A 16557-nucleotide genomic window follows, 5' to 3' on the forward strand; every position below is an offset into this window, starting at 1 on the left:
TAAAGCTCCATTTGGCCTAGGAGGCACCAGGGAAGACAGTACTTCTTCACGACGCCCTACAAACCCTCGTCCCCGCTGCCCGGCCGCCCCTGCGCGGGCCCCGCCATGCCAGAAGAGGGATACAGCGTGCAGCCACCGCCCGAGACCATGGCGGAGACCCCGCCCCCCGGCGACGCGGGGATTCCTTAGGGCGGGGCCTCCTCCTCCGGCCGCAGACGTCTGCCCCGTGGCCCCGCCCCTATATAAGGGTCAGTGCGAGCTCGACTCGGGGAGCGCGGCCGCACCTCTCCCGCAGCGGACCCGCGGACCCGGCGCCATGGCAGGTCAGTGGGCGCGGCCACCGCTCCCCGCGGGCGCCCGGCACGCGCGCCGCGACTCGCGAGGGCTGCTGGCGGCGCGGGCCGCGTTCGCGGGGCCGCCGCGCGCCCCCGGTGGCGCTCCATCCGCGGCGGGGCCCGGCCCGGCCCGAGTCTATTTTTAGGTGCCGGCCCCTGCCAGCACGCGGCGAGCCCGTGCCGACGGCGGTGGGGGTAGGGCTGCACGCGGGGGGGGAATGGAGGCGTCCCTGCGGGCACGGCACCGCCGCGCGGTTGGAAGGGATGCTGCCGGTGCAGCCGCCCTCCTTCCTTGGCACCAGTATCGCCAGCGGGCGGGATGCGGCCAGCGTGCGGGAGAGCAGGAGCGTCTGGGGGGGTCACTGCAGGGCCGCAGCGGCTCGGAGGGGAAAAGCTAGCTCTCTCCCGAAAGGCTGAGGAGAGCGTGCAGCCGCCGTGCGCTTTGATGCGTTTTCACGATCCTTGCCTTACCTCAAGCTGTCAGTGGAGTCGGTTTTACTTTCGGATCTGGAAGGTTGCAGCGAGTCTGATGCTCTGCCTTCTGATGCACGTCTCGATTAGGTGCTTCTGTTCCTAGAAATCCTGTGGTCCAAAAGTTGCTAGAACCAAACTCAGAGAAGAGGCAAACACCTGCAAACTCGGCTGTGTCTGAAAACGCTTTCAGGGGAAGTTTCAGAACATCTAGGGCAAGCACTCTAATGCCCTCCTGCATGCTGTCACATGAAGCTCAGACTTCCAGGATGCTCTGGGGTGTGTAAGGATCCTATAGCCTATGAATTGGGCAGCCAAAGATGTCTCTGAAGTAGCTTGGTTTTGCCTAGATAAATTAATTATGAAGTTGTGCAGCTCTCTCGCATTCTCAGTGGTTTTGCAGCCACATTGTTACTAATAGTTCATTATGTTTCAGGCATAACAGTGACTGCTGTGTGAACATAACCTACTGTAGAGGAAGTGTTCACAGAGAATGGAGAGGGGGAGAGGACAGGAAGGGAAACTCACACAGCTGAAATACTTGCGGTTTTGGTAGAACAGACTAGTCTTGCAGACCTAACTTCTATATTAAAGAGCAACTGGTTGCCAAAGCTGTAGTATGGACTCATTCATAACACATCTGAATGTATGTGTGAATGTACTTTAGAGAAGGTATGAGACAGAACATAATTCATTCAGAACTTTGGAAAGCTGTACTGACTTGGATGCCCTACAAGTTGCTAGTATCCTCCTCCTGTGAAGCAAAGTTTCCTGCTGAGGTTGGGATGTAACAGGGGGCTTTTTAGCCTTTACTCCATCATTAAGTTGACTTTATTTCTCTAAAACCTTTGTGAATACTCAGTTTCAGCAAGGTAAGATGTGGTAGAAGTACACCTGTTAACAGTTCAATGAAAGGTTAATGGCAAGGCCACTTTAAGAATTAGCCTTGCACTGCTGGGGGGAAAAAAAAACCACAAACAAACCAACAAAAAAAAAAAAAAACACCCCAAAACAAACCATAAATAAAATCAAGGCAACATTCAGATGAATGTTGGGCACAGCCCCACTTTATCTACACTGGATTTCTAGTAAGCTGTCAGCCAGCAGAGTGGCAGACTTCTATGTGTTGAGGAGTAACATGCAAATCAAGTAATGCAAAATGTTGCACTATTAGGAGGATGTTATACCACTTAAAATGCTACATGCTTACCGTTTGTAAAGCATAAATAAATGCATTCTGTACATTTGCTGAATATATGTACTAGTACAAATTGGTAGCTAAAGTGAATTGCTGGGATAAAAAAAATCAACCCAACAAACTTTATTTCTGGTATTGCAGAAGCTTTTTTTGAACGTTGTAATTGGCCACTATAATCTAAATCCCTTGGGACTAGTCGGTTTTGCTGCTAAGCAAAACAGAAAGTTTTGTAGCTGGTCTATAGAGCTTGCAAACCAGGCTTCCAGTGCTTATATGCAGTTGTAGTACATGGCTTTCTGTTGTGAACTGTTAAGATAGTATTAAGTTAAAAAGGTAATTGACAACTGTCTCATGCACTGAGCTGTACCAAACAACAGTTTCTCTGGTAGTAGAACACTTGGTAATCTTACTACTAGACTTAATGGCAAGCCTCTAAGTGCCCAGAAGCCTCACTCTCCATCCTGATCTAGCCTAGTTAACAACTTCTGTAAAGAAAAATCACAGTTTTTAAAATAAATTTGAATGTGAAAATCTACTCTCAGAATTCCTGGGAAGAAGCGGTTTTGTTGATGTTGTCAAAAAAGGTTTGGTAAAAAAGAGCACATTTCCTTTCCAAGCTACAGTGCTTTATAAAAAGAGGTCTACATGACAATAGCTAACAGTGAACTGAAGAACTTGTTTGCTTTTGTCTGTTCCACCCTGGCAGCTTAAAACAACCTGACAATTGAAAGAATGCAAAGCCTGTATTATATGACAAAGTGATCCATCTTAATCTACATTTAAGGTAGAGCTGGAGCAGAAGAAAGTACCTGATAGTAACCATCCAACCTTATTTCTTTTTGCTTAAAGAGCAAAAACTGTTGTTGCAAGTCTTATTTTATCATATTACTGGTTGTTTCCAATTTAAAACTTGCATTCCTGTGACTGAGCTGCAGCCATGGGTTGCAGCACAACTAATCTGCAAAATCCTGAGCTAGCAAAACTTAATACTGTTGTCCAAGATCTAATTCAATACTTGCTTTCATTTGAAAATGAAATGAAAATTTTATGCTGCCCTAGCTTCAGGGTTGAGAGCTGAACCTAGAGTAACTCTACAGAACTACTAACTTTGACCAAATGCAAGCTCAGTGACTCCCAGTACTTTTAGCTTAATATTGTATTGATGGCCAAAATAAGGCTCTCTAGAGCTTTTGGATTGTGTCTAACATTTAGCATGACTTATTTAACCTGTGGGCAAATTGAAAGTGGTATTCTATTGCAGCAGTCTTGATTTTGCTGGGGGGGGAGGGTGTAAGGGGGGTGTTACTGCATTTTGCCATGTGTAAAGTTACTAATAGGAAGTATAGCTGTGTAAGTATAATCTGCTTAATTCAGCTATCTGGGTAGACACAATACGCAGAGTTAAAGGGCACATCTTGGGGGTCTTATAACATGACTATCTAACAGTACTAGGTTTCTAGTATATCTGTCTTGGAATAAAATAGTGGATCATGCTAACTTGACCAAGTTAATTTCTTCCAGACCAGTCTTTTGTGACTCTAGCCACAAATGATTCCTACGTGAAAGGAGCACTGGTACTTGGCTCATCTTTGCAACAGTACAGAACAACAAGGAAGCTGACTGCACTCATAACTCCTCAGGTCTCAGATCTTATGAGGTAAGGTCATTTACAGGCTTGAAACTGCTGCAGTTCCTGCTGATGTGAATGTTGAAACATGAAAGTTAAATTCCTTAAAGTAACCTTCCAAAATCTGGAAGCTTAATTGCTGAGTCCAGCAGAATTCAGTTTATACTGGGTTTTTTTTTTTTTTCCTAATACGAGTTAACAAATGCTGTGTAGATAGAGCACTAAATTGAGTTGATACTGATATTTTGACTGGATCTTTGTTCTTTAATAGTTCTGCTTCAGACTGTCCAACAACATAGTATTGCCTATGTGTTCATTAGTGCTGTGTGTATGCATTTGGAAGTGAGAGTAGAGGATTGGTATTTGTCTGAGATATATTCCCAACTGTGATAATGTAACACAAGCTCTCCTGAAATCCAACAGACATTTCAAATTTCATCATGAGAGAAGAAAATGAGCAGAACTAGAATAACACCAAGTATATCAAATAAGCATATCAACAGAGGCATCTAATGTGGTTACCATAGTACAATAAATGAAATTAACTGCTTTCTACAGCCTCTCTAGAATAGTATTGGTATAGAGCAGACTGGGTGCTCTTTCCACATGTTATAGGGTGGGGGGAAAAAAAAAAACAAAAAAACAAAAAAAAAAAACAGAAAACCAAACACCAGTTAATAGTTTATATGAACTACTGGATGATAGGTCAAGATTCTCTACATGGGGGAAGTTCTGAAAAGATCTCTCCCTGTAGAGACAGAGAGGTGTCTCAATAAAAAAATGTGTGCAGCTCTCTCTGGAGTATCTTGACAGCTAAACAGCCTTATTAATATTAAGATCTTACATATAGGAATATCTGTTTTAGCCTATTAAGTGAGTGTGCTCTTTTAAGATGACTCATAGATATGCTTATGTGCTAGTGTAACCCAAGGATACCTGCCTACCTAGTGGTGTATCTGGAACTTGAATTTCTCCCGCTTACCCACTGACAAGGTGTGCCTGAAGTTCAGAAGCAATTGTCCATACCAGAATGTCAGTATAAAGACAGCCTTGTGAGGCAGAGTTCTAAAACACATATACAAGCCCTGTGGCTGAAATTGTACTGATAATTGCTGAGCATTCAAGATATGTTGTAGAATAGCAACAACTTACAGATGCTTCATATTGTAAGCGTTGTAACTCCTTAACCTTTCTTGAACTAATGGTAATGCTTTAGTGATGGTAAAGCAAAGGCTGTCTATCTGCCACAATTTTACTATGCTCTCTGAAAGTCTGTCCTCAGTAGGTGGACGTCATACTGGGTCAAAACACTGCTATGCCCACAGCCGTGATTAAGTGAATAAAATTTTACGGGATGAAGAAGGTTCTAGCAACTGGGTCTAGTGAGATGTCCCCTAAGAGTCACAAATCCAGAACAGTTGTAACTACTGTTTCAACTGTTTAGGATTTAGCTGCTGTCTTGCTCAAGCTACTCTAATGGCGTCCCATTTCTTAACTGACTGCTCAAAGTAGGCTGTTAACTTGCCAAAATTGAGTCTGGCTGAAAAAAGCTGTGTGGAAAGTTTGTACTACATAGACAGTGACCTACTGGACTTCGTAGCAATGCCAACTAAAGCCCTGTTTGGGGAAGGAAAAAAAACCCCAGACTACTTAGTTCCCCAAAATGTGGCCATTATAAACTAGAAACCTTGAGGTAGACAGGTATGCATTCCAACAGATGCAGTCAGCTCTTACTGATGGCATAAGAAATACTGCCAGGTTCCCTGCTATTCCACTTCTCCTAATAGAATCTGTCATGTGGTCTGGCACTGCAATAATGGAACTAAATCTTGTCAACTGACTCTTTCCCCAGGAGAGTACTGGAAAAAGTCTTTGATGAAGTCATATTGGTAAATGTCTTGGATAGCGGGGACTCGGCACACTTGGCATTAATGAAAAGACCTGAGCTGGGTGTCACCCTAACAAAGCTTCACTGCTGGGCACTGACGCAGTTTTCAAAATGTGTCTTCATGGATGCAGACACCATGGTAAGTGGTTATGTCTCATGGTACCTCTTAATGACCTGCTATGGGAGTTGTTGGATTTTATTTTTCTGTAGATTGGCTTTATTATTGTTGTTGTTATTTGAGTTTTTTTGGGGAAGGGAGGTTGGCATTTTTTTAACAGGAGGGGTAATAGAGGCTTTTTTGCTACTTGGACTAGTAACTCTAAACATGTATGTGCCTTTTCATCTAAATTAATTGTAATGTAGTCTGTGGAAGCTATGTCATCAAAGTACTGTCTTCTGTAAGACCAGAGCATTGATATGAGAACTTTCTTACATGTCATAAGGTGGATGTCAAAATCCATTAAAACATATGATACCCCAATTCCTAATGTAAAAAACAGAAAGCAAATTTTCTTTTACCCCTTTACAACTAGGTTTTGTCAAATATTGATGAGCTTTTTGAGAGAGAAGAGCTATCTGCAGCACCAGATCCAGGCTGGCCTGACTGTTTCAATTCTGGAGTCTTTGTTTACCGGCCTTCCATTGAAACATACAATCAGCTGTTACAGTTTGCCACAGAGAAAGGCAGCTTTGATGGTATGTGTTAATTTGTATTTCAATGTAAGGTAGAAAATGGTAATAGTGGTTGGGATGGCTCCCTAGTTACATATGTGTCATGGAGACTCTAGGATTCTGAATTCAGTGTAACTACACAAAAAATACATCATTCTCACAATAGAGGCTATCGTTAATTACTGTATGTAGTAAACTTTTTTCCAGATTTTACAAAATAAAAAGATTAAGTTAGGCCTCCAAACAAGCAGCTGTAAGCATCAGCAATGTAGAATCACATAACAAATTTGACATGTAGTGCGCACAGTGCATGCACTAGCAAATGAAACTTCAGTAGTATGCGTCATGCATTCCTAACACTCAAGGCTTGAGTGTTCTATGCTAACTCAAGTTCCTGGGGCAGGGGGGGGAACAGAACTGACCAGTTTCAGTGCAGCTTCAGAGACACAAACATTTGAAGATGAACCATCTCTTCATGAGCTATGTGATAGCTTCCTGTCATTATAGGGTGGTGACTGTCTTTTCTTTCCCAATATCAAGTGCATGTAGCCTTGGCTGCTTCCCACTGTGGGTCACTTGGGATTGGCCACTGTACCAGACTTGAGCTTGAGAACTCAAGTTCTACTGTCCTGTAAGTCTCCTAAATCTATTACTATTACAGTAAAAGCCCATGCTGCTTGAAGACTGCTATAGTTAAAGGCTTCTGAGTGACTATCACTATCTCCTGTCACTAAATTTCATTATGCAACTACTTTGGTACAAAACAATGTCTAACTGAAAAAGCTTCAGAAAACTACATAAATAAAATGATAAAATGGAACTCTTTATGGAAGGTAATTAACCAGCCTGTTGACTTACCTTCCAGTACTTGGTAAAAATTAAAATTTCTAGATACCCCCCCTGGTCTGCAGAATAATCCCTTTTACTGTGTGGAGTCTTGTGTGCAGTCTCCTTTAGAACATCAGTTGCAGTTGGATGCTTAGTGCTATTATATGAATAAACTCCAGTGAAAATAAATAAATGTAATGAAGGGTTTGTCTGTATGTCTGTACCTGACTGCTGATGAGCTAGCAGTTGGTAGTTCTAAGAGTGCTCTCAACCATTTGGTGTAAACTGACCACCAGCTATGGCAGAAGCTGTACTGCAGTACTGAATTTCTGCATTAGAAAAAAAACTGAACACAACTTCCCCACTAACCCTGGGGTGGGGGGGGGGGGGGGGGAAGAGGGGAGGGATGACACCAAAAACAAACCCCTATCTTTGTGCAAACTGACTGCTCAGTAGCTCCAGGAACACCTGAGTCTTGGCGATTGCCTCCACTGAGCTTTGTGCTTGACTGCTAGCAGACCCCATCTTTTAGAAATACAGAACTGCTTACAGTATATACCTTCTGGCTTGAAAGCTGAAGCCACAAAACAATGAAGCTTCCTCAGTGTCCTGAACATGAAGCAATTGTTCCAGCTCTTACCAGCAAAAATGGTGGGCTAGTGGTTTACCAAATAATGTAATTTGTACTTCAGCTTTAAAACTTACTCAGGTTTTTATTAGATGGTAGCACTAGTCTGAGTAATGAGACCACAGAGGCTTATACTACCTGCATAAGCTGCTGCTGAATTAATGAACTCAGTGTGTAGAAAGGGGATTTAAACTTGCATTTATCTAGACAGTAATAAAAGTTCCTAGGAAACCTTTTGTAAGGGAAGCTTCTGTTAGGGTTGCTACCCTTAACAGAACACAGGGATACAACCACAACAAGCTACCAACCTATGCATAATTAAAGTCAAGCTCTAAGAACCCCAACTGCAGTACTAGTAACTAGGGAATGCAAGACTTTTCAGAGTATTTAATGTTTATTACAGATGCTTCCTATGTAATGTTGTTGTCCAGAAATGGAGTGATAGATACTACTTTTATCTATTTAAACTTTACCTGTCTAGATACCATCTAAAAGTAACATGTGTGTTGGAAAGTTTGGTTTTAAAAAATCTGGCAGTACTGATACCTGAAGAATGTTGCTATTGCTTTGACAGTCATCTAACTCTTTAGCCTAGGATCTAAAATGATTGCTTTATATATACATATATAATGCTGCAAGACTGTATCTGTAGATACATAGTTAATGTAACTACTGCCTGATTCTTTCACCTTCTGTCTAAGGCCCAGTTTATACAAGACTACTGTTGAAGTCTGAACTAGGACAGCTAAATGCCACTTTCAGTGGCTGCCTTTTCACAAATGCATGCAGGCTGAAAACAAAAAGCTGAGTATGTAAAACAATCGAGTGAGAGAAAGTCCTATAGAGTGAGTTAAGTACATTGTTGCTGCCCCTTCAGCTATGAGCTATCTGTTCTGCGAGGGCACCCCAGGCTTTCTTCCCTTTTAGGTGATCTTACTGTTAACATTCACATTCTTAACACAGCATGAAGTTGGAAGTGAAAATGAAACATAGCTGAAGAAAGACCAGGGGACTTGTCTGGTTTCTTTAACTGCACTCTGTTATGGTGGGCACAACTTCTTCAAAAGTGCTTTTTTTCCTTTATGGTTGAGGGGCAAGTCAGAGATCTGAAATTACTGGACTGAGTCTCTAGGCAGTTTCTCACTCTGCAGTCTGTATGTGTGCTGACAGCTGTAACAGGATACTTGGAATTTATATGTGTTGCTATACTGTCTGTACAATTAAGTTTACACCCAGTGTCCAGATGCTTCAGTGGCAAAAAGCAGCTTCTGCTCAAACAGTGGTGAAGGTGTAAACTGCCCTAAATCTAACTGTAGGCCAATACGAAAAACCTTTCTTTAGTCAGCAGATACCGAGTGCTTTAATATTTTAAAGATTAAAAGAAAACATCTCTTTTCTAAGCTATCAATTTACCTACTGTTTAGGAATGCTACTTGCAAATGCAGTTACAGGTGAAGACAGCAAAGGAAAGTTGAGGGACTCCCTTCAGTCTCCTTCATAAGAGGAATTCTTAGCACTTAAATACTAAGTATATTCATTGTAATAAAGAATTAATGGGTATAAATAAGTAGTTTTTACTTCTCAGTAGCTGCCTATTAACTTGTCTGCTTTGGGCCGAGGCTATGTTTCTAGCTACTCTAGCACTGATATACCAAACACTTTCAGACTCATTTGACTTCATTAAAACCTCTGTTTGCAAGCAAAGAGGTGACCACTCCCAATGCAGTAGGACTGGCCATAACTTAGATTATTGTCCTCACTCAGGGGTCACTCAGCAGCTCTAGTTCTGCTAGAGTTGTCACTAGGCTTTTCTTATCACGTTACAGGGTAGGTAGATGCATTCTGATCCTAACAGACCACCAATACCCTAACTCTGGCACTGAGATGTTGGTCATGCATCTGAAAGCATAAGTAATAAAACTAATTTGTGGCACTTCAGCTTCTGAAATGTATCGTTCCTGAAGCTGAACAGTACTTAATTGTCAAGTCCTGTTTTTTGCTGCTTTATACACCTTGAACTTAAGTTACAGAAGAAACTGAATGGCAAGGTTTGTAAGCAGTTAGTAAAATGTAATGCCACACTATCTTTTTAACTCTCTTTTTTTTTAGACTTTAAAAAGCTGTAAGGTTTACAGGGTTGTTCCCAAATAGAACTTTGGTGCTGTGTGCCAAACTCCTACTGGACATGACAACTGCATTACCAACTCCTAATTAGAAGTGATTGAAAGAGATCCTGAAACAGCTATCTGATTGTACTCTATTAATGCTTTCTGTTTCAGGTGCAGATCAGGGGTTATTAAACACCTTCTTCAGCAGCTGGGCAACAACAGACATGAGCAAACATCTACCATTTATTTATAATTTGAGCAGCACTTCAGTATATTCCTACCTTCCAGCATTTAAAGCGTAAGTTAAAAATTCTAAGATGACTTTTGAAGCTTATACAAGCTACTTTCTTCCAACAGAATAACCAGACAGAATATGTACACACCTTTTCTAAAGGTAGACAATTGCTGTAACTGAAAGAAGGTATAATAGTTTCCTCTTGAAGTTTAATATTAGTTAAATGAATCATCTTATGATAAATGCAGAGAGAAAGCTGTATCTGTAGCTTAAATTACTAGTCCCTGGTAGTAACACTGAAATTGATGTAAAAATACTTAACAGGTCACTTTCAAAAGGAAGAACTACTGCTCCAGTGTGGAATACTGTCTGTTACAGCTCTAATGAAAAGCAGTAGCTCTTGAACCTGCTTGAGCTGAAATTCACCATGTCACTGGTAAAATTGTTCCCACCTAGATAACTTGCCCTATCCTCACTCAAATTACTTAAGGCATTTAGCAACTAGTAGTTATAGTTCATCTAATTAACCTATACCATTCAAATAAATGTAGTGAGCAAAGACTTGTATAAAGCTAAATTTCTCTCCCAAGTCTTTCTAGATCTCAATATCAAAATGGAACAGACAATAGCCAACCACCATACCATTGCATGTGCACTGTGTAAAGTAAACAACTGTATCATCCCTAGCTAGCAGTATTAGATTTGGCGTGCTAGTAAGCTATATGTCAGTGGCAGGATCAAAATGTTTGAATAAACAGAGGGAAGCAAAGGAAGCTGAAATGTTACACAAACTTAAGAGCTGCAAAAGTTGAGTGGGGGAGGGAAAGTACCAATCGCATAAAAACAATCTGATCTGAGTGACATCAGGTTACTAGTGTCTAAAGCAGCAGCTAGCATAAGCAGGACTGTTGCTGGCTCAAGATCAAGCTGTGTCTTGTGATCAGAATACCATTTGAAATCATGTCATGCTAAAAGTGGAACGCTTATTTAAAGAAATACATGCAAGCCTAAGAATGATGAAGTAGTTGGATAGCATTTGATAAGCTAACATCTATTGTAAACGGCGTCCTTTTTTCATGGCTGGCTGGTTGTTACATGACCTTAAGTTTGCAAATGACCTTGTTGCCACAAAAGACTAACTGGATTTGGGGGCTCCTGGCAAAAGTTCCATTTAACTGATTGAATCAATTGCCTAACTGAAGACCTTCACAAGTAGAACACTTGAAGTGCAGCCCTTCTAAGTAGGAATGACCTACTTAATAGGTGGAACAATTTCCCTTGGTTAGATCAGCAGCTATACTCCTGATAATCAGCAGTTGGAATAAAGTGAAATTTAAACCTACTGACATCAATAGCTAAGTTTTTAACAGCTTTGTACAGCGAGACTAGATTTCACAGCAGTCTCAGTAATCCTTTTTCCAAAGGAAAATGCCAATTCATGACAAATGCTCTCTAACTTGAAAACATTGATGAAGGACTTTTCTGGGAGATGGGGAAAGACAGATTAGTTGCTGAGGCCAGTGGGGACAGAAAACTTCCTAACAGTTGAGCTTAAATGGCAAAAGAAGTATTGCAGATCTAGAAAGTATCTAGAAAGCGCGTAATGAAAACATCATAGAAACTTGGCATCTGTCAACTTGTGTACAGGTCTTAAGTGGACAGAACATTAAGAATACATTTTTCCATTAGCAGCAAGTGTAATAACATAACACCTCTTAGGCATTCTCTAGCTTAAACAGCCTTGATTTTTAAACAATGACAAATTTCCTCAGAACAGCAGCAGCTTAAAACGAAGAAAACTCAGGCTGTTAAGTAGTGCTGTGACAGCTAATAAAACTAGGGTAGTTCTCTTACAACAAACCTTGACATAGGGAATTTAAACTTAAAGCCCAGGAACTGACCTCTTGAAGACTTTTTTTTTTTTTCCCTCTCACATTTAGTACAAATACTTGACCTTGTTTCACCTATGCATAGGTTTTCATTATGCAATAAGATCACTTGTGTTCAAAACATTGAACATGAATACTGAAATACAGTCAAGGATCTTACAGTAGTACCCCCCCCCCCAATGCATACTGCCTTGTTACATGTTTTTGAAACCCACCTGCATTGTCTCAATATGTAAAATTCCTTAAACATCCAAATTCTGGTCAAAATGACATGTTAGACAAACTAGAGGCCATTATTATTTTAATCATGAGTGGAAGAAATCTAGGGTGCTACAAACCAAAGTAGGCGAGACAGTCACTGTTACTGAAGAGGCTGGAGTTGGTTGTTCACAAAACTTACTCAAGCTGCACTCTAGTTCTGGAACCATAGAAGTATCTCTTTTAGTGTTAGGTTCTTTACTTCAGAAGGGGGTGCATCTCATCTACACTTGTATTTAAAAGAACATACTGATAACATCTGAGACAAAGCTAGAAGTCCATATTGAAGAACCAGAAAAACCCAAACAAAAAAATCCAAACAAACATCCACGGCTCAGCTAATCTTATTTAGAAAATAACGGTTGGTTGTCTCGCAAGACCCCAGTACACAGAGATTAGAAGTCCTCTGAAATGCTGAGGTAATAGCTGCTGTTTTGCAGGGACACGGTCTTCCTGCAGGAGTGCATTCCAATGATCCTTTTTTTATAGGGCTGTAAACTGAAAGGGTAACTAACACTGACCCTTCTCTAAGTAATGCTTGTCATGCTTAACTGTCTGGATCACTGACTTTGGAGAAGAATCTTTTTCACTTTTAAAACCAGTTCTGATTGCAACGGCTGCTTGAGACTGCTCTTTCCTGAGCTATGGACATCTCTACCTAAAGACTTGAGTTGGCTGTAAGTAAATAGCCCAGGCAATTATGTTTTCGCTGTGTTCTCTAGCATAATGTAGAATTCTGTTTGTATTTTTTTTGTTGTATAGCAATGCTTTCAGTCCTAGTAGGCATTGGCACTGCTGTCATTTAGCATTTAGCCTCCTAAATATATTCAGATTTCTGGTTTCTGGACACCTACAGAAACTGTAGGCTTAAAAAAAAAGAAGAAAAAGAATCTGCCAGTCACTTTCTAAACACATTGCTAGACACCTGCACAAACTGTGGGTTCTAACTTTTTCTGTCCAACAGGTTTGGTGCAAATACTAAAGTGGTGCATTTCCTGGGAAGCACAAAGCCATGGAACTATACATATGACTCCAGAACAAAAAGCGTAAAAGGCAACATGGACGACCCTAAAATAGTTCACCCAGAATTCCTCAACATGTGGTGGAATACCTATACAGCTGATGTTTTACCATTACTAGAACAGCATGGAATTGTTGAAGACGTTACTACCAATGTAAACATGGTATGTGCTTTAATATTCTTGCACAAGCTACCCAAGTATGAATGACAGGTTCTTTACCATTCCACTGACTTCCCTCTGTCCAACTCGAAGCATGGGTGTGGTTTAGTTTGTGGGATGCAGGTTTTTTTGGTTTTGTTCTTTTAAGCTTGGAATCAATAACATTGCAGAAGAGAAGCATGATGTAGTGGTCTTGAACATAGCTGTCTGCTTGCCTAAAACAACCTGTGCAAGCAACTAATAGTGCACCAGAAACTATACTGTAGTAACTAATTTATACAGAGAAGGGCTCTAACTCTTAGTATGTTGCAGTTACTGAGGTTCTTGAGCAGAACCACCCCCCTTCAGCATGCAATATGTACATACAAATCTTGCATGGTGAGACAAATCTAGGTAAGATTAGGTTGACTAGAGAATGAATACTGGCAGTGATGTATCCCAATACTTACAAAAGCCAAAGTAATGCTTCTAACTCTAGTTCTCATTCACAGTTTCGTAGCTTCCATCTGACTACAGACTATCTTAGCTTAGTACATGGGCCAGTTTAAGTTCTCAACCTTTCTGAGACCAAAGTTACTATCTCTTAAGATGTGCTTTCTCTTGTTAATCTTGCGTCTTTCTAATGAACTATTTGCAGCTATCGGGCTTGGTCTATACTCTGGCTTTCTCTTGTGGCTTCTGTAGAGAGGTATGAAGAACTTAAACTTCACCTTTTTTTCTCCCTGCTAACTCCTGTAACTCCGCTTTGTTATTCTGCTAGGTAAGCTGCACAATCCCTGCCCCTTGGCAATGCTTGCTGTTGTGCATGAGAATGTCTTTGTTGTTCCATTCTATGGCCTGTTGCTCACTTTAGCTGTGCGAAGTATTTCTGTATTTTCACTCTATCTTCCCTTTTAGGCAGAGGTTACAGAGGCAGTGTCCCACATATCGATATCAGCACCATCACCAGCATTACCAACTATATCTTCAGAAGAACGTAAAGAACGGTGGGAACAGGGCCAAGCTGACTATATGGGAGTGGATTCCTTTGACAACATCAAGAAGAAACTTGATACCTACCTTCAGTAGAAATGCCTGTCAAAACAGTGGTGATGCAAGGACTTGTTCCAGAACTAACAGCTAGAAAGGTGTAGATGGTGGTCAGTTACACTTGCTAGTAGCTTGATGAAAAACTTCTTGGCTGAAGGCCTCTGCAGTGCTACAGATGAAGACTGAGCAAAAGCCAGGAAGCAGAATTCCTTGGGCCACCTATTACTGCCCAATTTCCAATTCTCCCTACTAGATAACACCAGGTATTTTCAGCTTAAATTTTCTTCTGTTGTGATCAATTGGCTCAACATACTTGTTGAAACTGGGTTTATTACCTCACTTTATTAAGGTGATAATTAGCATTGATTCCCTTTGTTTGCTGTTTTAGATGTAAAATCTAATTCATGGGATTGCTCATACAGTAGGAGTGGTAGCCATTCTGCTTTACCATAAATGTATTTATGACACTGGGATACATACAGATGTAACAGTAGTAGCACTGCTTTGCTCTTCCAGTCACAATTGCACTGAAGTTTTGACCAGGTTCTTACGCACAGTGCCTAAAGCATGGCAGGAATGCATTTTTTGGTTCTGTATACTACGGGACTAGTATAAACTGAGTTTTATCTGTTACTTGCAATGTTGCACTTGATGCAAAAATAAAAGCTGTCATGCATTTCTGTCTTCCTTAAACTCCTGAGCAATTGAGGGGGGAAAAAAAAATGCGTGAGCTCTAAAGCCTTCTAATATATTCAACAGGTATAAACTTTAAGCTTCGCTAATGCTACTTTAGCTATCATTAGCAAGTGTCCAGCTTTTAGCTCTGTAATTATTTACAGAGTATACAGCCATGTGCCAAGGTGCTGTTTAGGGCCAATCCTCTGATTAGATTGCCATAAGCAGAGGACTGGGTATTGGAAGAAGTTACCTGCTGAAGCTACTCATATAAGCAACACAGAACTTGGGAATAGGGCAGCTTCCTTTCTGAGACTAAAGAAACATCATCCTGAACATAAGCCCTGTACAGTACGAACTTGTTTTAAGCACTGTAGTGATGTTGTTTTGGCAAAAGAAAGACTAATTAGTTGCTTAAGTAACTACCCCTTCGCTGACTGGGAGAAGTATTTCTTCCATGTGTGCAAAATAAAAGTGCTTTTTTTTCCCCCACTTAGGTTACACGTTGTATTCTAATGCATGTAGAAAAACAGTAAAAGTACTGCAAATAAGAAAAGCATGCTGAAAACAGATTGGCTGTTCTGTACTAAATTTCAGATCCATACTTTAGCCAAAAGTCTAAACAGAACCAAATCGGTGTTCAGTTTTTGACAGCTATGCTCTGTACTAGTCCAGAAACACTAAGAAAATATTTCAGTATTTCCTAATAAAAAAGGATTGTGGAAGGAAGCTGATGCAGTTGCTAAACTTTTAGCCTAGAGAGAGAAAATAAACCAACAAACTCTCACAGGTTGCTGGTAAAGCAGATGATGTAATCCGGGTATGAGATCGAGTTTATTTTTACTACTAAATTGCTCTAAGATTCCTTGGTCACCATTTACCAAAAATGCTGTACACGAGGGCCAAACCTAACTAAGTTGTAGCTATTTAAAAGTACATAGTCCCTGAACTCCCACTTGTAACTAGCTGTTCCCTGTGTGGGTTTTTCTTTTGCTGTGTTGTTGGGTTTTTTGTTGTTTGGTTTGGTTGGGGTTTTTTATTATTATTGAACAGATAAAGCTAAAGTTGTGTGAAATCCAGCAGGATTGTAAGTTACAATCTATAGTGACAAAAGTATACTTTATCCAGCAAGTACATATATTAGAATTCTGTGGGCTCACAAAATGTTTTCTGAAAAGTAGTAAAGTACTCTGTTGAAGACAAGAGTCTTAGTTTTCCACCCCTTGGCTGTAATCACAGTAGAGAATAGGCACGTTAGTTCTTTTTTAAGTTTGTTGGAGAGAACTGAAAATGTAAGAGCATGAGACTATACCAATGTGAAAATTTGGTTTAGCACAGAAGTTTTATTCTGTTACTACAAGAAGATAAGGAGGGATGCTGACTAAGTTGAAAACCTGCATGTTTTAGGTTAAAATATACAGCCAGTAAAGAAAGAAAACCTGTAAAACTGTTCTGTCCTAGTCTCTGTGACTCATATTATGGCCAAGCATTTACCAACAGCCTCAGGAAAGCAAAAGGTATGACACCTATACCAA

General features: G+C 40.7%; 1 protein-coding gene across 2 annotated transcripts; it reads left to right on the plus strand.

The window, feature by feature from the left end:
• The first annotated feature begins 88 nt into the window (after positions 1-88).
• GYG1 (glycogenin 1) lies at positions 89-15023 on the plus strand. Of its 2 annotated transcripts, XM_061371513.1 has the most exons (8): positions 89-323; positions 3526-3661; positions 5484-5658; positions 6053-6215; positions 9927-10053; positions 13102-13321; positions 13956-14006; positions 14216-15023. In XM_061371513.1, the coding sequence occupies exons 1-8, from the start codon at positions 317-319 to the stop codon at positions 14384-14386; spliced, it is 1050 nt and encodes a 349-aa protein (XP_061227497.1). In that variant the 5' UTR covers positions 89-316; the 3' UTR covers positions 14387-15023. The 2 variants fall into 2 exon arrangements, with proteins under 2 accessions (XP_061227497.1, XP_061227498.1); XM_061371514.1 differs by lacking the exon at positions 13956-14006.
• Positions 15024-16557: the final 1534 nt, after the last annotated feature.

The sequence above is a fragment of the Neopsephotus bourkii genome, unplaced genomic scaffold (assembly GCF_033783945.1).
Source record: "Neopsephotus bourkii isolate Nb327-2 ecotype Australia unplaced genomic scaffold, CSIRO-AGI_Nbou_v1 NB_1574, whole genome shotgun sequence".
Classification (NCBI taxonomy): domain Eukaryota; kingdom Metazoa; phylum Chordata; class Aves; order Psittaciformes; family Psittacidae; genus Neopsephotus; species Neopsephotus bourkii.

Coding starts and splice junctions, on each gene's coding strand:
- GYG1 (XM_061371513.1), top strand. Junction 5,659..6,052: donor TCATGGATGCAGACACCATG/GTAAGTGGTTAT, acceptor CTTTACAACTAG/GTTTTGTCAAATATTGATGA. Junction 6,216..9,926: donor AGAGAAAGGCAGCTTTGATG/GTATGTGTTAAT, acceptor TTTCTGTTTCAG/GTGCAGATCAGGGGTTATTA.